At 38.6% G+C, this 24730-nt stretch overlaps 1 protein-coding gene across 8 annotated transcripts in view; it reads right to left on the bottom strand.

Moving 5' to 3' along the window:
- tmx3b (thioredoxin related transmembrane protein 3b) overlaps window positions 1–24730 on the bottom strand; it is a 58991-nt gene that overhangs the window by 17250 nt on the left and 17011 nt on the right. For 3 of the 8 annotated variants that reach the window (XR_009203257.1, XM_058375771.1, XM_058375769.1), the window contains exons 8-14: window positions 22723–22800; window positions 21195–21264; window positions 11437–11535; window positions 10560–10617; window positions 10425–10478; window positions 9380–9436; window positions 8645–8774 (exon numbers count right to left, since the gene is read on the bottom strand). Coding sequence is in view for 7 of the 8 variants with exons in the window: in XM_058375771.1 (XP_058231754.1) it covers window positions 8645–8774; window positions 9380–9436; window positions 10425–10478; window positions 10560–10617; window positions 11437–11535; window positions 21195–21264; window positions 22723–22800 (546 nt within the window). In the remaining variant the exon portion in view is untranslated. Of the gene's footprint in view, window positions 1–8644; window positions 8775–9379; window positions 9437–9575; window positions 10346–10424; window positions 10479–10559; window positions 10618–11436; window positions 11536–21194; window positions 21265–22722; window positions 22801–24730 lie in introns of those variants that run through there. The other 5 variants (XM_058375770.1, XM_058375772.1, XM_058375773.1 and 2 more) reach the window with 5 other exon arrangements.

Raw genomic sequence — 24730 nt, 5'->3', positions numbered from 1 at the left:
GGATAAACTTCCCCAGGTAGTTTGCCATTCCAAGGAAGCGCTGTAATGCTAGAACATCCTTGGGAGCTGGCATCTCAGAGATTGCTTTTGTTTTTGAAGGATCTGCCTTCAAGCCTTCACTAGTAAAAATATGGCCTACATAGCTGACTTGGTCCAGACAAAATTTGCATTTGTCAGGGTTTAATTTGAGCTTGACTTCACATCCTCGATTAAGCACCCTTTTCAAATTAATGTCATGTTCTGCAGCATCACGGCCTCCGATGATGATGTCATCAACAATGATAGTACAGGGGAATCCAGAGAACAGCTGCTCCATTGAGCGTTGGAACACTTCGCTGGCGGAGTTTATGCCGAAAGGCATACGAAGAAACCTATAGCGCCCAAATGGAGTGCTGAACGTAGTCATCATAGAAGACTTGCGGTCAAGATGTATCTGCCAGAAAGAGTTCTTTGCGTCTAGCACAGAAAATACAGTTGCCCCCGACATCTGGGATGCTACCTCCTCTACACTGCGCATTGGATGATGGGGTCTCTTTAAGGCGGTGTTGAGATCTTTATACACAGTCTGATTTCTCGCCTGTCCTTTTTATGTGTCACAACCATGGACGAAACCCAGTCTGTTGGCTCGGAGACTGGCGTTATGACACCTAGGCTCTGCATGCGGTCCAGCACTGCTTTAACACAGTCCTGCATTGCCAGTGGAATGCGATGTGCAGGGAGAACTACCGGCTGCACACTGGGGTCTACGGTCATGGAGTATGTGATTGGGAATTCTCCAAGTTCGTCAGTGAACAAGTCTTTGTATTCTTTAAGGATTTGTTCAGTACTGCTCTCCATGCTGACTAGATGAACATGTGTGCTCACTGTGACAATCCCCATGTCTAAACATGGGGACGAAATCCTAGCAGTGGTTGGATATCTTGATCCACCAAGAAAAATGGAAGTGAATGACTTTGTCCCTTTAAACTACACAGCAGTGTGACTAAACCTTTTGTTTCAATTCTACCCCCACCATAAGCCACAAGGTTTGGCGTGCTACTTTGCTTTACTGGTTGTTCATTTTTGGCAATTCGCTTGAAGGTTATTTGTGAGATCACGTTACACTTTGCCCCAGTGTCGACTTTCACCTCAATTGGAGTTTTGTTTATGTGCAAAGTGACAAATCCCTTTTCCTGCTCGGCCATGAAAGAGTTGACAGTGTCGACACACCTATCAAATTCAATGCCATCAACATAGAAAGTATCATCATATAAAGGGGGCTTGTCCATTCAAGTTCATGTACCATCTTTTTGTAGTTTGTTTTCTTTGGACTGAACTGAGAGCGTGATCTCCAACATTTTTTGAAGTGATTAATTTTCCTGCAGTTGTGCCACAGCTGTCCAAAAGCCGGGCATTTATCTTTCTTTGCCAAGTGATTGTTTCCACAGTTCTTGCAGTTAGTTATGGTGGGTGAATCATGCTGTTTTATTCCGGGCTTTTGTCTTCTGCTGGAAACCGGATGTACTGCATGCACATTAGCGGGCGTCTGCGGCATCGCCAATGTTTTATTACTTGCCTCAGTCATTTCATGTATGCGACATATTGAGATACAGATGTGGCAGTTAAGAATGCACGTCAGAGGGACAGGAATCCCGCCACGACTCATGGCATTGTGCGGCATTGCGAGTGACGCTCTTGCGCAGGAAAGACGAGACCAGTAGACGGCAGTCGTGTTTCGTGTAGATTGAAATCGATCAACATAACGTGGTGCTGCGGAGAGCAATTGGTGTATTCAAAAGCTATTTAAAAGCTTATGGAGCAGTCTGTTCTTGCAGTAGGCTATTTTGATGTCATAAATCGATCGGTCTGCGAAGCTCTGCATGAAGTCAAACACATTAAATGATGTGCATGGATCACGAGATTCGTAGCAATACGGGATTAAATTCGTAATATTTTGAGAATGATGTCATTTATCTGATCAGTGGAGGTTTCTGTCACCGATGACGTGGTTGCGTCCTCCGTAACTCGCTTTGCTTCTGTCTCCCACTATCTTGATAAAAGGTGTGCAGTTCCATCTTCTTGGGATCTCTTTTGATCAGGCACACCATCAGCTTTTCTCGTGGATTTTAAAAAATTAAAAAATATGTTTGACGGTCTCTGACATTTTTAAAATATCATATTTATTTAGGTAGATCAATAAACCATCCTTTTTTCCGCTGCTCTCTGCGTGCAAAACAATAATCACCAACCAATGAAAGTAATTGTAGATGCGCATGCAACGAGTAAAGTTTCACTTTTATGCGTATTCTCAACGTAGCTTAATGCAATAAGTCGTTTTATTAATACATTAATTTCACTATACACAAATAGGCCTAATATATTATTCATCACTCTAAACACGTTAATGTAAATAATGACATTATTCTCAAAATATTACAAATTTAATCCCGTATTGCTACGAATCTCATGATTTTTACTTTATTCTCATAGTGTTAACTTTATTCGTGAAATATTACTACTTTGTCACAATTTTATTTAAGTTTGACTTTTTTTCTGGAATAACTACCAGTTAAATTTTGCATTATAATGACTAATCTCAAGAGGTTTTCCATTTTAATTTTTATCTTTGCAACGGCATCTTTAAAGTTGAACAAAAAAGTTACGCGCAAATGGCAGGAAAACACCAGCGCAATTAAGTATTTACAAAGCACATAAAATTGTAAATTGTAAAATTGTAAATTTATACATATTCATTTAAAATGTAAATATTACTATGCATTAAAGTATTAAAATATATATATAAGAACTGCGTTATACTGTATAATAGAATAGAATAGATTCAACTTTATGTGCAGTGACAAAGTTGAATGTAATCTAATCTAATATAATGTGCTCTGGCCAGAGTTGTACCATGTGCCACCTGGTGAAAATTCTGCGAAGTACAACACATGCATTTAAATACCAAAGCGCCGACTCGCAGAATCTTGCGGCACACTGCGGGCGGAACCACGGCATGCCGCGGGAAAAAGCGCACATTTTTAAATGCCACATTTGTAGCTTTTGCCAGAGTTAAGTCGATGTCTCTTAACAGTGCTTTCCTTAGGCTTTCGCTGTTAATACCACATACTATCCTATCACAGACTAGCTCATCCGTCAATTCTCCGAAATAGCATGCTTTTGCTTTAATCCTGAGATCACTGATAAATGACTCGATAGTCTCACCTTGTTTCTGGTTTCTGGAGTGAAACTTGTGCCTCTCCATGGTTTTGTTTTGTTGTGGGTTGCAAATTTCACGAAACTTCCTTTTCAGGCATTCGGGATCCTCTCTTGATTCAGCGGGAGATAAAACAGCGCCATTCTCACCCGGTGCACGCACCTCCGCTGCATAGACAAATGAACGCTCTTGTTCTATGGCATCCGGCCCCGCGAGATTGAGGAGGATATAAGCCCTTGTCTTTGCAGGCTTGTCGTGATGCACTGCCGCTATGAAAATGTTGTACTCCTGCTCAAAGATTCGCCAGTTATCGGCAACATTCCCTTCGAAAGAGAGAGGGTCGGGTCTCCGAAAACAATCCGCCATAGTTACTTACTATGCAGTCACGAGAAGAAAAAAACAAAACAAAACTTTTACGAGCCGTCTCCGTTTCCTACTAAAACGGCGCACTCACAGGTGAAAAGTCCATGCCGTCTTCTGACACCATGTGCGTCCCAGGAATCAACACCACAATGTCCACATGTGAACGTAATTTTTAATAACAAAAGCTCGTGTCATTAATACAAGAAACTTTTACACACTAGACACAGCGCACGTGTGTTTTTCTGATACCTAGAGCCAATGAGGGAGACCCTGTTCTTAAAGAGCCCTAACACATTTTTGGTGCATCACATTAAAATACACAATGTGTTGTTATACAATGTGTCGTTTTAGATCATTTATCACAATGATCTACAGTTTTTCCTGTTTTTTGTTTTTCAAACACGATCAGTTTTACCATGGATGAACTGCTGAACATTCGGCAGAACACACCACACAATCTTCTACCACTTTTAGATTATTTGGACGTTTTTCCTCATTCATTCTCGTGAGTGTTTACATACCACTGCAAGCGCACATGAGCTCGGCTTTACAACAACTCGGCTGATCAGGTCGCAGATACAGAGAGCCAACACCTGGACTCTTATCATCATTCTCTGGGACTTTAATAAAGCAAACCTCTCACATTAAATTCAAACTGCTACACCACAATTAAGGATGCATATCGCTCTATCCACAGGGCAGCTTTAAGACTCTCTGACCACTGCATGGTTCATCATTTCTCAACATACAGGCCAAAACTTAAATCTACTATACCTGTAGTAAGGACTGTAAAGAGATGGGCCAGCGAAACAGAGCAGGTCTTACTACAAGCCTGTCCAAGCTTACAGAGACTGTAACATCATACATCAGTTTCTGTGAAGAAATGTGCATTCCTACCAGGACTTATTTAACATTCAACAATGATAATCCATGGTTAACAGCATAACTCAGACATCTTCATCAGGCCAAAGAGGGTGCCTACAGGAACGGGGACAGAGTCTTGTACAATCAGGCCAGAAACACACTAAATAAGGAGATTACAGTGGCAATGAGGAGCTATGCTAAATAGCTGGAAAACCAGCTCTTTTCCAACAACCCTACTTCAGTGTGAAAAGGAATGAAAGACATTACAAACTACAAGACACCATCCCACAGCACTGAGGCAAATCAACAACTTGCTGAAGACCTGAATGAGTTTTACTCAGCCATCATTGAGTCTGTTCTGTGCACTTCATTAACTGTCTGGGTTGGCTCGGCTACAACTGAGCTGCTCAAAGGTTATTGGTGCTCCCCTGTCCACCCTTCAAGAACTGTATACATCCAGAGTGAGGAAAGGGCTCAGAAAATCACCCTGGACCCCTCGCATCCAAGCCATCTCCTTTTTGAATTTTTGCCATCTGGTAGGTCAGTTTCTACCTAATGAACTGTTAAATGTCCCCCCAACTGTGCAATAAATATGTGCAAATATGTACTTATATTTATTTGTTACCAACCTACATCCTAGTACATCCCTACATCTTATTCTGTTCTGTACATACAATTTATTTTATTTTTCTTTTTTTTTTTTTAAATGTGTGTATTTTTATTCTTATCCTATTTTTTATTGTCTGGGTATTGTTGTTGACTCTGTGTACTGGAGCTAGTGAAACAAAAATTCCTTGTATGCACAAACATACTTGGCAATAAAGCGCATTTTTTCACTTCTGACTCTGATTCTTGATCTTTTTATTCCTGATTTTAATTATCTGTACCGTCTACCTAATGGCAGAAGTTCAAATAGATGGTGTCCAGGGTGTGAGGTTCTGTTCTGTGCTTTTTTGAGACAGCGGGTACTGTGCAGTTCCTCCAGTGTGAGGAGAGCGTAGCCGTTGATCTGGGCCGTGTTAATGACCCTCTGCAGTGCTTTCCTCTGAGCCCCTGTGCAGCTGATGTACCACACACATTTCCAGTATGTTAGAAAGCTCTTTATGCAGCGCCGATAAAAGGATACCAGCAGTCTCTGGGTAATGTTGTTCTTCCTGAGAACCCTGAGTACTGTGTTAGTACGGCAGTTGTTATTGACATACACACAGAGCCCCCCTCCTCCTCTCTTACTGGAATCCGTTGTCCTATCATGACGCTGTGCGTTGAACCCTTTTAGCTAGATAGCTAAGTCCGGAATGGATGAATGAAGCCTGTGATGAATGAAGGTTTCTGTGATCAGCAGAATGCAGCTATCCTTCATAATGTTGTTAGTTGCAGTCTGTAGCCTCAGTTCATCTACCTTATTAGCGAGGGATCTGGCATTTGTGAGAAAGAGGGTGTGTAGCGGATGTCTGAGCTAGCTAGCATGCCGGCTCTGCAGCCTCGCTTCTTCTTCCTCACAGCACTGCCTTAGCCTTCTCCCTGCATGGATGATAATCCACAGAGAGCTGGGGCTCCTTGCTATGTCCACCAGAATGTTGTGTGAGTGGAGAAACTCTGCTGCAACACTCCACTCGTAACAAACTCGTATCTTAAGCAGATCATGCCGGCTGTAGATCTTGGTCACCCAACAGGATATACACAAGACGAGAAGCAACACGTACACAAAAGGCCAAACAAAGCACCGACCGGGAAAGCACTGAGCTGCTGCCACTAAAGCTGTGTGCCACCATTTTACGGCCAGATCACTACAGTATTTGAGATTTAGCAGTCCTTTCAGTCCTTATCAGATTTTATGTACAAAAAGTTTTTAGCAATTTCTGAAATCATGATGTAACCACCTCTGGTTTAGCTGAAATAAAATACCCAAAAACACTAATAACCATGAGTTAAAGATAAAAGCAAAACAAGACCAGCAATGTTTTCAGAAAACCCAGAAAGAAACTGGCAAAGACTGAATACATCCATTAATTCATGGCTGCAGCAAACATGCATTGGAACATCTGGAGAAGCTAAAACATCAAGACAACAGATAAGCACCAACCAATGAATGTCACAGAGAGTGAGAGCATCACTATCCTCTGGGACATAGCTTTCCATACAAGTCAGAAGAAAACAAAAGCAATAAGCCTGATGTCATCAAAGACAGGCAAGAGACTATGTGAGGGCTCACCACTGACCACAATGCCTCCACCAAAGTCACTGAGAAGCTGCCCAAGTAGAAAGCTGTTTTTGGCATAGCACTTGTAGAGCAATTGGCAACTGGATCCCACGTCAATATTACAACTGGATCCCACATCCATTTGAGAACATCAAAATTCTTGAAACGGCTTTAAATGATGTAGCTTGTCCCTTGCAGCCATAGCACCCATTAGTGCTGTTGCTTGTGGGTTTGTCTGGATTTTTCAGTGTGATACAAGAAGGTATCTTATAAATACATTTAATATTGTAGTTAAACCAAGAAAAACTTGAAACACAAGCACATCATGGCTTTTTCTGAAAGTTAGATAAGGTTGAACAAAAAATAAATGAAGATAACTGAAAATACACTACTCACAAAAAGTTAAGGATATTCGGCTTTCGGGTGAAATTTCAGGATGCACCTAAAATGCACTATAATCTTTACAGGTGAACTTAATTTGACCTTCTCTACACTTTTGAATGCACATGTCCAACTGTTCAATGTTTCAGTACTTTTTGCATAACTTGCTGTTCTCTAACAAGGTGCTTAACTGCAAAATTCACAACTGGTGTTTGATCCATGAATCGACCAATAAATTTTCTGGTTCAATTAGAATTGGTATTTAAACAGTCCTCTTCATCATGCTGTTCACATTTTGACATCATGAGAACAAGACAACACCTAACAACTGATCAACAGTACCTGGCCATTGCAAGGCTTCAAACAGGATGTCAAGTGGCCACTGAGCTTAGAGTGTCACAGAGTGTCATCAGCAGGTTGCGACAGAGATACAGAGAGACTGGAAGAGACAGAAAGGCATAGAAGTGGATGTCCTTTGGCCACATCCCACGTTGATGACCGCTTCATTGTGAACAGTGCCCTGCAGAACCGGATGATGAATGCCACTCAACTCCAGGCACATTTAAGGGAGGTGAGGAGCACCCAAGTGTCACGTCAGACCATTCGAAACCGTTTACATCAGCGTGGTCTGCGTGCTAGACGACCTGCAAGGGTACTTGACCACACCACCAGGCACAGGTGTCGGGCCAGGGAGCATTTACGCTGGACGAGGGACCAGTGGGCCTCAGTGCTGTTCTCTTGATGAAAGTCGATTCACGATGAGCAGAAATGATGGCCGCCAACGATGTTGGAAACGTCAAGGAGAGCGCTATGCATCAGCCTTTGGGGGTGGTGGTGTTACAGTCTGGGCAGGTGTGTCTACTCAATACAGAACTGCCCTACATCTTGTGAATGGTACAGTGACAAGCCAATACTACCTGAATAACATCATTAATCCAGTCTTTACGCCCCTGCATGAACAACACAGGCCTAATTTCATCTTCATGGACGACAATGCTCCAGCTCATCGAGGTCGCATCACTAAGGAACGGCTGATGGAGGCTGGGGTACCTCAAATGGAGTGGCCTGCACTTTCTCCAGACCTGAATCCCATAGAAAACCTATGGGATCAGCTGAGTCGCCGTGTAGAGGCTCGTAACCCTGCACCCCAGAACCTCAATGACCTGAGGGCCGCCCATCAAGAAGAGTGGAATTCCATGCCTCAGTAGACAATAAGTCGACTCGTAAACAGCATGAGACGGTGTTGTTAAGGGCATGATGGTCAAGGGCACATGACAAATTATTGAGACATTGACATTTTTTGTTGTAATATACCCACCACTGTTGTTGGCTTTTGTTTCAATAAATTGTTTGAGATGAGGAAATCACCATTGCACGCTTCTACTTAAATGCCCTACTTTCATGATATATCATCACTGTAGTGTGAACATTTTCCATAAATTTCACCCAAAAGCCAAATATCCTTAACTTTTTGTGAGTAGTGTATATTATAAGTTAAAATGGATGACTGGTAACATGGGGGCGGTCAAAGGAAATTGGGAGGATATATGAAAGGTTCTAGTTGTATTGGCTTATTATTTGCATTTAGTTGTGTCAGAAATCAGGATACATTATGTGTACAAATTGTTAGAAGCATGCATTACCTGAGCTGTGCCATCCAGGACACCCCTGATGAAGGTGATCAGTTGTTCAAGACTCTCAATGGGCGCACTGGGCAGGAAGTATTGCTCATTAGATGTGTTGAGAACAATGAAAGACGGCACAGCTACATCACTGCAAGGCACACAAATGACATGACTACTATTTTTTTGTTTTATACTAGACAAGAGTGAAAGTGAAAAAAGAACAGTCACAGAAATGTTAAGTTCATGAAATGTTGAGACTTAATAGACTGATGGTACTTCAAAAACAAATCCAAACAAAAAAAAACAGCAATAAAACCCATCAGGGAAATTAGTGCTTAAGGAAAGACAGAATTATGACAAAACAAAAAAACAAAAAACAGAATTTTGCAGAGTGGCACTTCTGACACACAGAGTAACATTCACATACAATTGTCGCATACAATTTATTTAAACAAATCTTTTTTTTTTTAACCAGTACACATTTCAGAACAGTGGATTTAGAGAACAAGAGAGCAAAGACAATCTTTTAACAACTTTTAGCTCCAACTGGAATTTCTGAACAGAGACCTCAGCAGCAATCTGTTATTATAGAAGAACAAAAACTGCCACTCACTTCTTTAATGATATGAAGACACTTTAGATTGCTACATATAATATGTATTTTACAATATGTCTGTTGGGTATCACTGGTTACTCATGGATGGAGGAATGAAGAAATTAAAATATGAAGTAAGAGAGAAAAGAAATACTCACCCCATGATAAAGCTGTTGATGTAGTCATTACCATCCATATGGCCAAACTGGAAATCCCTGAACATTTGAAGAGACAGTAATTTTGCCGTTGAGATTCATCATTGCACTGTATTCTTTGGTATTTTGAGTCACTGTCCACAAATTGGGTTTAGAATTTCATGCGATGATAACTCCTTTCTACCCTGTTAGTTGTCAGTATTTATTTATTTATTTTTTACCTATTATACAATGCATTCTCTGGGATGTCAGTTCATTAATATGTGAATTTTCAAGATAACTACCAACTGCAGAATATTGTTGGCATTTTATTTTCAGATTTAAAAAAAAAAAATCAGAGTACACACTTTTCATACACAAGCTACTGTATAAATCTCACAGGTTAACAGTATATTATGCTAATGTGGATTCAGAAACCAGCAGATGCAGGTGGATTGACCATTCATGTGCTGTCTAATTTTTCCCTGTCTAATTTTTCCTTTTCCACCCTCAATGGAGAAAATTCTGAAATGTAAGAACAGACTGTGCAGGGAGCGCGAATAGAGAGAGTATTTTTTCTGGCTCATTTTTTATCTCTCAATTACTTTCTTTTAGAAGGATTACAGATTACTACCCCCTTCATATGAGGGAAGAGTTACTGAGCACATGAATACATTTGAGCGAAACTGAGAGGCAGTGACTTCATGTTATGGGCTGTCCATGCTGATTCATAGTAAAAACACCTACTTTCCCCTCATCACGCTAGACTACATGGCAATTTAATTCCAATAAAGCAGAGTAATGCAAGAAAAGTTGTCTTGGTCTTAGTTTCCATCTTTTATACTAATAAAACTCTATTATTAAGTCTTTCTTCTTCATGTACCCCAATTTGTAATTAGATATGCCAATTATCATGTTCAATAAATTAATATGCCAGTTAGTCTGTGACATCATCTCTCAACATCTTGAGTCTGCTTCAGCTGCTTTTCTCTGAAAAGAGTTGGAAACGCAGTTGGCAAATTAAAGATGTTTAATATCTTATAACAATCTTCTTACTCTCCTTCTTTACCTGTAGAAGCTGTCCCTGTGCTCTGTTGAAACTCTCTGTATAAGACTCTTTATCCTAAAAAAAAAACATGAGAACATCTTTTTACTAAGAAAAGCTTATGTCCGGTGGTAAGTTCTTATGAAAAGGAAAAAATACCTCAAGCTTTCCTCTGGTGAATTCTTTTCATCAATGACAGCAATTGCTACCAGTTTACCTGTAAGACAGGTAAAGTGCAAGTATTTTCAAAAAGAAAGTACAATTAAATTGATTAATCTACATATGAATTCTTTTCATGCTTCATTACTAAAGGTCTTTAAGAGGACTGAATTTTACAGTAGTGTGCAAGTCAGAATGCATGTTTGACCCCTTGTGTCCATATGTTATAACATTATGCCTATACTTTTTAAACAGCAAATCAAACCCCTTCCACTGATCACGGTTCATCAGAATCAGGAATCAGCATGAACTTCATCATGAAGCAATTGGCATGAAGGCATGTGTTTTTAGTGGATTACATAACACAAATCACCAAACCCCATGCTCTTCTAAATCTTTACTGCAGCTTTATTCATTTTTTTGTTCTTGGATTGTTTTGCTTTCAGTTTTGGTTTCAGATTTAATCTGGATTTAGATTAATATGGAAGATGAAAGTCTTTGAGCTCATATTAAAGAGTTAAAGAAATTAAGGACCAATACTGTGGTAGACCACTAATATAACTGTCAATGTCCAAATATTAATGGACTTGGCTGTAAATGCTTCTTTTATCATTTAGAAGGCCAATTCAGAAAAACTAGCCGTGAAATTAGAGGCAAAACGTATCCTAAAATTTATAAAGACATAAATCGCATTTTTTTAAAAATAGTGAATTACAATGTGCACCATACCAGAAAATGTTTTTGGGATATATACACAGATAGACCACAATATTAACAATACAACTTGTCCAGACTTGAATATATCTGCATTCCTTCACACCAGTCACACCCCTAAACTTTTTTTTTAATCAATTTAATGTGTTATGCAAAACAATACCAGTCTCCCCCAGCTCATACAATGTGAAGCCATCAATCTGCAGGTAACTTTGGAAACGTTCCCTGTTCACCCATGATGCCAATCTGCCATCTTCATACTCTATAAATCCCAAAAAAGAGATTAAAATATTATAAATCAGTGAACAAATCATAATCAGCTCTACTAGCTTGACATGGCATAATCAATACAGTTTCGATGTGAAGCAGTGTTATATCATAAAATTCTCCCTCAGTAGTGTCAAGAGTAAGTTTCTTTTTATTACCATCTGCCTTGAAGTTGCTTTTTCTGAGAAGGTGCTGGCCTCATTTATCAAGTTAAATACAAATGGATTACATAAACAGTTCATACAGGTTTTGACCACAGAGCCTGCACCACCACTTACCAGCGGCAATTTTTTGCTCCTCACCTAACTGCTGCCTGGGTGCTGAAAAGACAGTGCACCCACGATAGGAGGAAATACTGAAGCAAGACCTCAGAAAGCTAAAACAGCTCATAACTTCCAGCAGGACAATAATTCTAAGATTTCCAATAATTCTAACATCTTAAAGACAAAATTGAAAGACCAGAAGGGCCCTCACAAAACCCTGACCTGAATTCCACAGAAAATGTAGGCTGAAATGAAAAAAAGTATTTGGGGAAGGAGACCCACAAGCATAAATGAGATACACCAATCTGTCAGGAAGGAATAAACACCATAAAACAGAAGACCATATCAGGATCCATCTGTCAGCTAGGAACAGAAAGGTTTCATGAATATGACAAAAGTTCACTGTGCCTTCCCAGTCACAAGACCTGAAATTAATTGAACATCTTCGGGATGAGACAAGTGCACATGAAAAATTTGTAGGATTTGCATGATACAATAATGTCAATCACCAGAATCTCAAAGGACTATTTTCAACATCTTCAACATTGAATACAGGCTTTTGAGAACAAAGGGAGGCCCTATTCAGTATTAGTATAGTGTTTCTAATCGAGATCTTAGTGAGTGTACATACATATTTAAATTCTATAACTAAGAGCAGAGTGTAAAGGTTTAGGAGAGCAATAACACAGCTGTACATAAAATATTGCAATCCACACAACATAATGGGAAACATATCAGTGTTTGAAAGAAGACAAATTACTGATGCAAATCTCACTGGCGCATCTGTGACTAAGACATCCAGCAGGGTATCTGTTAAAGCAAGAGAATGCTGTCTGAAAGCGATGTCTGGTATTAACCTAGAGTTTATCTAAAAAAAATTGTTCTCTTCATTGTCTTTCCCAGATCCAGGAAAGTTACGGTCTGGAGAAGCCCCAAAGAGCACTGGCTCAAAATACATCTGGCCACTGTTCAGAACAAATGGACGAATATAACTTTATTTTCTTTCATATATTATTGAATGCTTAATTGAAAAGACTGGGTTATCCTTATTTGCTTTAAGTTTGACTGTGTATTGTAGAGTCAACTTTAATCATCTGATTTCCAATGAAAGAAAGAACAATGAACCTTCCTTCATTGGCTTTCACATATACACTTTAGATTAGTGATGTTCTGTAAGCTCCTAAAGCTTGTTGTGCTCAAAATTATTTACACCCCTTGGACAAATCAATACTTTTAATTGTTTTCATTTATAAAAACTACTTTGGCGCAAATTCCATTGCATTCAATATTTATTAGTTGCTATGCACAACCCCACATATGTGTTGGCTAAACTTCATTTGTATACCAATAGATATGGCCAGAGATTCTCTTTTGAGCCTGTTCAAAATAAATCATATCCTATTCCCAATCTCAGGAAAAATTCCTTCTTTTGTTAAAGTGCACGTGGTTTCACACTCCAATGACTATAATCAATTTAGGTGTAATCAATTAAGGCCTAATAACATTAAATGGTAACATCTGCTCTGTAAAGTATAATTAAAGGGGCAAAGCTTTCATTATTCTCAGTCACTGTGACCATGGCCAAGAAGAAAGAACTCAGTCATGATCTTCGTATGCGTGTTGTCAATGCCCATAGTGGAGGCAAAGGCTACAAGGCAATTTCGAAATACTGGATGTCCTTGTTTCAACTGTACAGAGTATGTTCAAGACTGTCAAAAACCTGGATGGGCGTGGCAGGAAGCGCAAAGTATCCTCTAAAGTCACTAGAAAGATCTGCCATGATGCAAACAACAACCCCCGTATCACCACCAAAGCTCTAACAGACACCCTCAACCAAGCAGGGGAGACGGTATCAAGATCCACTGTTCAGCGAATTCTGCATCAACGTGGTCTCCATGGACATCACCCTAGAAAGGCACCACTCCTTACCCAGAGACACCGGGATGCGCGCCTGGCCTTTGCAAGGGGTCACCTAGTGTAGTCACCGAGTGTTATCGGATTTCTCCAAATCAAAAAAAACATCTACAGCATGTTCATTTCTTATAAAAACATCATGAATAGAACAAGGCAGACAAAGTGGTCTGTAGTTCTTTGACCTTTCCTGAATTACTGGAATTAATAATACTTAAGTGTTACTTCTGCTTCATGCTAAAATGTTGGAATCTTTCCTATATCCTTTCTATATCCAGATAAAGTTGAAGATTCTAAAAAGCATTTTCAGGAAATGGTGAGGTAGATGTTTTTTAAAAATTATAGTAAATTTTATCTGGTTCAGCAGCTGTGTCATGGGATTTTTTTAATGACTCTTTCACTGAAAAAAAGCTAGTTGTATGGCTCTATTTTAAGTTAATTTTTTTCCTCCAATGTTTAGCCTGAAAATTCGGAAAGCAGGAAGACAGTTCTTAAGTGATGAAATCTTCTCAAAGGTTTTTTCTAAAATGTTTGGCATTTCTTGTTTTGAAGTCAAGACTGAATCATGTTGTTTGATGTGCTGTAATTGAGGACCATTGTTTTTACCCTTCTTTTTTTCATATCCGTTCACAATTTACATCATTTGTTTGTTAGAGTACAGACTAATGTGTTTAATAGTTAAAACTGACATCTGCTGCAAAAAAACTTGCTGTTTAGAAATATAAAGAGGATTTGACATTTGAGGGTGGAATTTGGTGCTCAGTAATTTTAATTTGACACTCTGTAATTCCTTAGTGAAGATGTCTGCTTTCTCAATGCCAGAGAGTCCAAAATGTCCTGGGATCCAACAGAACATTATATTGAAGTTTGCGCTCTGTAAAATAAAAAAGAGAAAAAACTGGAGAATCAACAAAAAGATTAAGTGGCTACTCAAAGGCTTTGAAGGATGATGTCTAAGACGAATCTTCAGTATCTGTTGGGAGCAGAATATAACCAACAGAGAAGTGAGTGAATGCACAGGCATCAATAACATTGCGGACAAGGTGAGGAAGAGAGAGAAATGGCTGGAGAAGATTTGTCAAAGCCTTATGCTCCACCAGGAGCAAAGAGGATTAAATAAAGTTTCTATATGACCACAGAAACATCTGTTGGATAGAAAATTGGAAACAAATATTGGTAACTTGCCAATTTGATTAGTCAACTTTATTTAATCTAAGCCAGTTCTGTTTGATATTCACCAATATTCATGGATGACTACAAATGTGAAGGACTTCTCAAATGTGAAGTCAGTGAGCTTTACAACTTCTTTCCAGGCTTCTAAGTAGCTCACTTTAAGACATTTAATTTTTTTGGATTCTTTTAATTCCAAACAGGACAGTCTTGGGTTCCAATCAAGAAATATTTAAAAATTCCTTGCAATTCCTCTCATTGAAAACCTTCATTTCTTAACACATCAGTAGGTTGGCATGTTTCCGAAGAAAGTTCGTTCTTTCTGGCCATTTTGAGCCAGTAAAAAAAAGCAAAACTCCTGATTGCTCCAGATACTAAACTAATTTAAAGAAGGCCACATTCATTGTTCCCTTAATAAGTTCAACAGATTTCAGCTGTTTCAGAACAATTGCAAAAAGGCTTAACCTTATAAAATGATTAACTTGGATTAGCAAACATTACCATAAGACTAAATCAGAAGAGTAATGGTTGCAGATAATGGGCCTCTGTGAGACAGTGTGGATCTGATGTAAATTTGATGCTTTTGAAATAGATAAATTTGTGTTTTTCTTTGGAAAACAAGGGATCTTTTAAACAATAGTGTATTTCAACTCAAGTCCCTACTACAAATACATACAAAAGTAAGCAAAAAATAACTTTTAACCCTAGTAAGTGGGCCACAATGGTTGATGGTCTTTAGACCAAGGAGAAGACCCCAGCAGCATGCAAGGAAGAAGTGTGCCACTGTTTCTTTCATGAGCAACCATCAAAAAGATGGGTCCCGTGCCATACTCGGTTTTTTCATTCTCTCTTCTTTTAACAGTTACAATGACTGGGAACTGGTCACTTCCACAAAGGTGATGATATACTTTCCATGATAGGTCTAAAAAAAATTACTAGGCTGACAAACTGTTAAGTCAATTGTGGAGTATGTCACTGATGTAAGTAATAATCAATGCATGATTTAAAATGCATAAAGTATGATTTTCTAAAAATATCTTCAGTCTTCTTAACATTTGGATTGGAATTTTTACTGCTGTCACTTCAAACTAGCTCATGCTTTTGTTACCTCCATGTTAGATTATTGTCTGGATGTTCCAGTATGCCTTACTGTCTGGATGTTCCAGTAGGAGCATAAACCAGCCCCAGTTAGTCCAGAACGAAGAAGCTAGAGTCCTAAATACAGAAGATATGAACACATCACTCCTATCTCATATATATATATATATATATATATATATATATATATAAAAGATAGGAGTGATGGTTAAAGCACGCCGCCACTGGACTCTAGAGCAGTGGAGACGCGTTCTCTGGAGTGACGAATCGCGCTTCTCCATCTGGCAATCTGATGGATGAGTCTGGGTTTGGCGGTTGCCAGGAGAACGGTACTTGTCTGACTGCATTGTGCCAAGTGTAAAGTTTGGTGGAGGGGGGATTATGGTGTGGGGTTGTTTTTCAGGAGCTGGGCTTGGCCCCTTAGTTCCAGTGAAAGGAACTCTGAATGCTTCAGCATATCAAGACATTTTGGACAATTCCATGCTCCCAACTTTGTGGGATCAGTTTGGAGCTGGCCCCTTCCTCTTCCAACATGACTGTGCACCAGTGCACAAAGCAAGGTCCATAAAGACATGGATGACAGAGTCTGGTGTGGATGAACTTGACTGGCCTGCACAGAGTCCTGACCTCAACCCGATAGAACACCTTTGGGATGAATTAGAGTGGAGACTGAGAGCCAGGCCTTCTCGTCCAACATCAGTGTGTGAGCTCACAAATGCGCTTCTGGAAGAATGGTCAAAAATTCCCATAAACACACTCCTAAACCTTGTGGACAGCCTTCCCGGAAGAGTTGAAGCTGTTATAGCTGCAAAGGGTGGACCGACGTCATATTGAACCCTATGGATTAGGAATGGGATGTTCATATGCGAGTTCATATGCGAGTCAAGGCAGGTGAGCAAATACTTCTGGCAATATAGTGTATAATATATATATATATATATATATATATATATATATATATATATATATATATATATATATATATATATATATGTATATGTATATATACACACACACATACATACATATACTACATTGGCTCCCAGTCAAATTTCGCATTGATTATAAAATACTATTACTAATCTATAAATCACTAAATGGTCTAATACCACAGTACCTGAGCAATCTTTTGGTTATTTATGATCTGCCACACCTACTCCGATCAAAGGGTGCAGTTTATTTGGTAGTACCTCAAGTAGCAAAGGCTACAGCAGGGGGCAGATCTTTTTCTTACAAAGCCCCACAGTTATGGAACAGCCTTCCAATTAGTATTCAGGTCCAGGCTGAAGGCACATTTGTTTAGTCAAGCTTTCAACATAGTTTTTCTTAGGTAAAGGAGCAGATCTGGAAGGTTAATGGGCAGAGAGTGTTTCGTGTACTGGGATGTTTGGAAGCTGTCGGCTTACCACCCTAGCAATGCGCTCAGGTTTGCTGACTGAAGTGGTTGGACAGCTTTATGTCACAGGAAGCCCTCATGTCTATCACCTTCTGGCTCTCCCTTTTAGTTATGCTGTCATAGCTATAGTTTTCCCGGAGTCCCTGTCTGCACTTTTCACATAAACATCAAATGATAACAAGCATACTTAATATCTGTCTGTCTTTCTCTGTCGAGCTATATGTCCCACTCCTGAGCTCCCAGTGTTCTGAGTTTCCAGTGTGACCACTGGCTCTACCCCTGGTCGGAGTCTCGTCGCTTGGTGGTACTCACATTACATCTGTCAGCTTCTGACAGCAAGGAATTAGTGCCTATAATGAAATTACTGACCTAATAGTTCTTCATGGGCCCTTGATTGCTATTGTAGATAGGACATTATTTATCATTTACATAATTTACTGTCCAGTGTCACTCAAATGAGGATGGGTTCTCTTCTGATTCCTCTCAAGGTTTCTTCCTCATATCACAGGGAGTTTTCCTTTGTCACTGTTACCGCAGGCTTGCTCATTAGGGATAAAATAAGGATAAAACAGTTTAATAATTTAATTTAATAATTTTTTTCTCCTTTTTCTTCTTTTGCAAGGCTGCTTTGACAATATCCATTATAAAAGGCGTTATACAAATAAATTGAATTGAATTAAATGTGTCTTCTGAAAGCATACAAGAAGATTAAGGACTGCAGCTAATTGCAGCAACTCCGTAAAATTAGCTCTAATACCACAACAGTTCCAGTGGATGATGTAATTTTCCATTACAAATTAGGACGTTTAGGAACAGCTGTCATAGCTATGCCTTTAGGAGATGGGCTTCTATTTTCATTTCCACATCTTTGATTTGTGTCGTTTCATTTTTGATTGTGAGAAGCTTGTCTTTGTTATTTTTATTTAGTGTCAGTTCTTTTTTTCTGACTGGGGTAAATGTCATTTGAAAGAGTTTCGCTCTGCATATCTGTATTCTTGTTCCTTAAGGGATGATTACTATAGTTATCAGTATGGGGTTTGTTTTTATTCATCCAGGTGATGTATGTCTGGAAATCTACCGTACTCATAGCTTTTTAACAGTAGAGACAAAAGTTTTATTTAAAACCGGGCAGCAGCCACCATTTCTTTGCTTCAAGGTAATTGATAAACTGTGCATCTGACCTTTTGTATTTCCTTTTCTTTGATACACATGGGACACCGTTTTGATGCAGTGTAATTACAACATTTAGATGGTTTTTCACAACTTGTCACAGCCTTTCCCACCACAATTAACAGATGTGTTTGTTATTCCAGCCATTAGATTCATTTTGACAGCTGAAACAACAGAGCATTAGATACCAATAGGTCCCCCTGTACACTCAGATACCTAATTTGAATTCTCTCTAAGAGTATTGGCTTGTGACATATTAGTTTTAATCATTCATTCTTCTCTTTTGATTATTATTCTTTTTACAGTTGTGATCAAACAAATACAAGTATGTGAGTAAAAGTGCAAATATTTTTAACAACTTTCATGTCCATATGTTCAATGCGGTGAAAACATTTATCAAATTTGCATTATTTTTTACAGGAAGCAAAAAAGGAACATTAATGATTAAAAAAAAAAATAGCTGTGTTAATACTTTTCAAACATTTGTTTTCAAGATTTAACTTCACTTTAAATTACTGAACTAAAATTTAGTTGCATAACCACTGTTTTTAATAACTGCTCCGCATCTATTTTGCATCAAGTCAACCAACACCTGGCACCTAGAAACAGGTATTTGATGAATGAAATACATTTCCATGAATTTTTGGGTTTTGCTTCAAAAACTGCATAGGGTGCATTTTAATGTCACTCTACAAGTTTTCAATGGGGTTGAGGTCAGGGGATTAAGCTGGCCACTCCATTACCTGAGGCCTTTTTGTTTGGAACCAAGATGTTGCTCACTTGTGTGTCTGGAATTGTTGTTTTGTTGAAATACCTATTTCAGGGGCATTTCTGCTTCAGTGTAAGGCAACATAATCTCAAGTATTATGATGCATTCAAACTGATTCATGATCCCTGGTATACAGTAATCCCCTGCTATATCACGGTTCAGGGATATCACGGACATAGAACATTAATTTTTTTTCACGGATTTTCCCGGTATATTGTGGTATCCGCAAACCTTATAGTGAATTGTTTTTATGTTGAAATAAGGTAATTTATAAATAAAAATATAATTAATAATTACAACTATGCTTTTGAATTGTGGTTCCACAGAAGCATTTAATAAAAAATAAACTAATTAAACCGGCTTGGACAAAAATGATGGCACCCTTAACTTAATACTTTGTTGCACAACCTTTTGAGGCAACCATTGCAATCGAGCGATTTCTGTAACGCTCAATGAGACTTCTACACCCATCGAAAGGTGCTCCAGTTTTGTCTCCTCTGTCCAAAGGACAAACCACAAAGCTTCTGGGAGAAAGTCCTTTGGACAGAGGAGACAAAACTGGAGCTTTTTGGCAGGTCACATCAGCTCTATGTTCACAGATGCAAAAATGAAGCATACAAAGAAAAGAACTCTGTACCTACTGTGAAACATTGAGGAGGCTTGGCATTCTGGAGTGCCATGTGCTGCCCAGTGTCATAAAGTCTCAGTTACAGGTCATGGGTCCGCCAACAGGATAATGACCCAAAACACAGCTAAAAACAACCAAGAATGACTAAGAACAAAGCACTGAACTATTTAGAAGTGGCCTTCTATGAGCCCTGATCAAAATCCTATTGAAAATCTGTAGATAGAGCTGGAACTTGCACTCTTCAAACAACTGGAGCAGTTTGCTCACGAGGAGTGGGCCAAAATACCTGTCAATAGGTGCAGAAGTCTCATTAAGACTTACAGAAATCACTTGATTGCATCAAAGTAATGTGCAACAAAATATTAAGTTAAAAGGTACCATAATTTTTTTCCAGGCAAGTTTCATTAGTTTGTTTTTTTAAATGCTTCTGTTAAACCACAATTCAAAAGCAATGTCTGATTTTCATTAGTCAATTTTTATTTTTATTAATAATTTTTATTATTACTTTTGTCAGTTTCAAGTTATTTCAGTGACCAATGTGGGTTTTTCTTTCTTTAATGGAAGAGAACCAACAATTTTAATCAAATTTTCTTGTTTCTTGTAACAGTATTGAGATAGAAGGGGTCTATTATCTGCCAGGTCCCTACGCAGTGATGAAAGAAAAGGTTTTACAAAGGGATACAGAGATAGTAAATAAATATAACTGTAACCCTAGCAACCCTAGCCCACACACATACAGCTATGGCACAGGACCCACCTTTATGATGGAAGCCCATGAAAGGTAGTTTTACAGTTATATCTATTTACTATTACATCCCTATTGTGTAGATTTTGTATATCCAGTTTACTATACTATACACTGATAAAATTACAGGTTTTTGTGATCTAAAAAATTAAACCAAGATAAATAATGGCAGAACATTTTCCACCCTTGATGTGAAATTAGAATGTATAAAAATTAAGAAAGTGGAGAGATAATTTAGGGAAATAATTTGGGTTAAAAAAAATGTCAACTTGTATGTGAACTTGAATATGTACGTTACACATTATAATATGTACTAATACTTTGTTGAAAAATCTTTTGATAACCAATACAAGTCAGTCATATGTTCCAATATGTTTGCTCACTCGAAAAATGTGTGTTTATAGCAAATACAATAAAAGAGGTCTTGCTGTTCTATACTTTAAGAAATATCTGAATTTCATATTCACTTTGTGTGCCTTTTTTCCCAGCAGAATAAACACTCACCATCATAAGTGAAATGGGACCCATCTTTGAATACAACCACAGAGGGCAGTTCAGACAATGTCACATACTGCTGGGGGGAAAAAAGAATTTGGTTACAAAAAAACCCTAAAAAATATCACATTCATAAGATGAATGAATTCCTTTAAGTAAAACAAAAATAAGCATTGCCTCAATGTGTGCTTTAGGTTACATACACCGAAGTATCCAATCAATAACCTCATATCAAACAAAACGGTATGTCATATCACAATGCTACTAAGCAAAATTAGTTAAAAAGCATACAGGCACTTAGAAAAAAAAAGGAATAATCTGTATCATTAAAAAAAAAAACTTAACAGGCATAACATTATGAGCAGTAACAGGTGAAGTGAATGTTGTTGAACTTTCAGCTGCTCCCTACATGTGTGAGGGGTTGCCACAGTGGACCAACTGGTCCGCACAACAACTTGGCACAGATGCCGGATGCCCTTCTTGACGCAACCCTCCCATTTTTATCCGGACTTGGGACCGACACTGCATCCAGCAATCAAACCCGGGCCTTCCGCATGGTAGGCGAAACCTACCACTGAGCCACCACCGCCCTAACAGGTGAAGTGAATAACACTGATCATCTCCTCATCATAGCACCTGTTAGGGGGTGGGATATATTAGGCAGCAAGTGAACATTTTGTCCTCAAAGTTGGTGTTAGAAGCAGGAAAAATGGGCAAGCGTAAGGATTTTAGCAAGTCTGACAAGGGCAAATTGTGATGGCTAGACAGCTGGATAATCTCCAAAACTGCAGCTCTTCTGGGGTGTTCCAACTCTGCAGTGGTCAGTATCTATCAACAGTGGTCCAAGGAAGGAACAACCGCGAACCGGCGACAGGGTCATGGGTGGCCAAGGCTCATTGATGCACGTGGGGAGCGAAGGCTGGCTGGTGTGTTCCGATCCAACAGACGGGCTACTGTTGAGCAACAACTGAAGTTGCTGAAGAAGTTTATGCTGGTTCTGATAGAAAGTTGTCAGAATACACAGTGCATCACAATTTGTTGCAGATGGGGCTGGATAGCTGCAGACAGCATAGCATGCCTAGACGGGTCAGGGCTGTTTTGGCAGCAAAAGGGGGACCAACACAATATTAGGCAGGTGGTCATAACGTTATGACTGATCGGTGTATGTATCAATTTTATTTGCCAGATTTTTTAGACTTCCTGGCATAATGCATTTAGACAACCAGGACATTATGCAATTATGGGCAGACACAAAACAGTATTATTTAGGCAAGAGTTTAAAGCTAACTGCATGAAGGCAATGTACTCTACAGAGAAATAGTTCACTGTTTCATAAAGAAGCTAAATTATTGGCAATTTAATGCTGAAACAATATCCTACTCAGATTCATTGCAAGATTTTTTTTAAAGATAATATTAATTTAACCTGTTTCAATTATAGTGTAATACTATTTATAGCATTGCTCGTAATGCAATTGTTAAGGTTTTGTGGGGTAAACTAATTTAAACCTGAAACTACTCATGAACTCGGATCTCACCTCAGGCATGATGTCCTCAGAGGCAGAGAAAAAGTAGGTGTAAACAATTAGTTCGGAAGCCACGTCTATGTACTTTTCCTGAAATCACAAAACGGTAAAAATAAACAAACAATGAGAAATTCTTTTCATGGTCCCTGGTCACAGTGAACATAAGAGTAATAGGTTTCAAAATTCCTATTTAAACATCAAATTAGCGTGTTTTATCTTCCAACAGTGAACAAAGATATCTCGCTAAAACAACAGCTACAGGCGTGTAAAAGCTACACACCATACACATCATCCATTAGGGCTGCACAATATTGCAAAAAAATTGACATTGCGATATTTTTTTATTTCTGCGATATATATTGCGATTTTAGAGATACAGGAATGTTCATAAGATGTCTTGAATTGCTTAAAGATTAATAATTAATTATTCTAGAATAATTGGGGTGATTTTGTAGGCATCTTCATAGAAAATAAATATAATAATAATAAAAAAAATAACTAAAAAAAAAAAAAACCATGACCTGTTACGTTTTGCCTTAATTTGGGTTGTTTAATACACAATTTTACTCACCTTATTCACTATCAATTAAGGCAAGTCAAGGATCTAATATATTATATTAATAATGAATGTTGCTTCTTACCCTAAAATAAGGGAGCTCATTTGTGAATGAAGGATATATTTGTGTGTGTATTTCAGGTTAAAACAGAGCACTAAACTAAAGAGGACACTTCACTATCACATTAGCGAATTGACAAGATCGACAAAAGTAATTTAACATTTTATTCAACAAACATTGCAAACCTCTTTTTGACAATAAAAAGGTAGTAAACATCTTTTGTCACGAAATTTCAACACTAAAATTACAGCTATACCCCCTGAGTGGCTTATAAAATAAATATTTGTTATTAAACAAACAAAATACAGTATAATAAGCAAAACTTAACTTGTAATAATTAACAACTGTTAACTTATAATAAATAAGTAATAAATAATAGAAGCATTAAACAGTGCCAATGTAAAACAAGTGTTGGTTATCATAGTTAAAAATTAAATTGAACTTTTCAACAGCTGTATAAAAATAAATCTGGTTTCTTATTCACAACTCTTGCATACAATAAATATAAATATTCCAATTTATGACGTTTAAGCTTCTGTTTGCATTAATTTGCTCATTCAAGCTTAGAGGTTTTTGGCTAAGAACACCAGTCTATCCACCATTGCTGGCTTGAGGCCTGATGGGGAACTTGTAGCGGGAATAGAAAGATATTTGCAGGCAAGCTTGGCAAGATGTGGAAATCTTACTCTGTGTTTTCCACCATGCAAGTGGATCTTGCTCTTTGTCTATTGAAGGTGTTAGGAGGTAGTTGCTAAATTCTGCTTCCACAGTATCCTTAAGGGTCAGAGAGGAATCACCCTTTGCTGCTGCTTCGCTCAGTTTAAAGAAACTTCCCAAGGCCTTCTTGGCTTTTTTTTTGCCAGGGATGTTTCTGCAACTTTGTGCTCCAGCTCAGTGCTGCAGCCTGCTATCTCCTCCTGGCATCCCATCATTTCTGATGCAACTCTGGCCTTCACTCTGGGCTTGTTGTCTGCAATAATGAAGTCCACCTTGAGGGTCCAAACAAGAAGCCACATCTAGCAGCTCCTGAGTAGCATCATCTTTATATTTCTCATTGATGTAGTGCAACATCTCCTTCTTCAAGGTCTTAGTCAGGTCTGTGTCTTCCTCATGCATTAGCAGCATTGAAGTGTTGAGGTGAAGAACTGGCTTCACACAGGAGACACTAACAATCTTCTCCTGAGAGTGCATCTGTGAGATCCAGCAGTGGGCCCAGTATCTTGCTGACAGATTCCAGGTCCTCTTTATCTTGCCAGGTTGGAATCAGATGCCTCGCCTTCTTGACCTCAGACAGGACTGGAGTTAAACCTTCTGCTGCTCTAAAATCCTGCTAATCATCTTCTGTCTGGAACCCTATCTTGTTTGGCGTTCTGATATATGCCAGTAAATTCAACTCCTTCTGG

Source organism: Hemibagrus wyckioides, linkage group LG23 (genome assembly GCF_019097595.1).
Source record: "Hemibagrus wyckioides isolate EC202008001 linkage group LG23, SWU_Hwy_1.0, whole genome shotgun sequence".
NCBI classification, from domain to species: domain Eukaryota; kingdom Metazoa; phylum Chordata; class Actinopteri; order Siluriformes; family Bagridae; genus Hemibagrus; species Hemibagrus wyckioides.
This window is presented reverse-complemented; position numbering and strand designations above follow the sequence as displayed.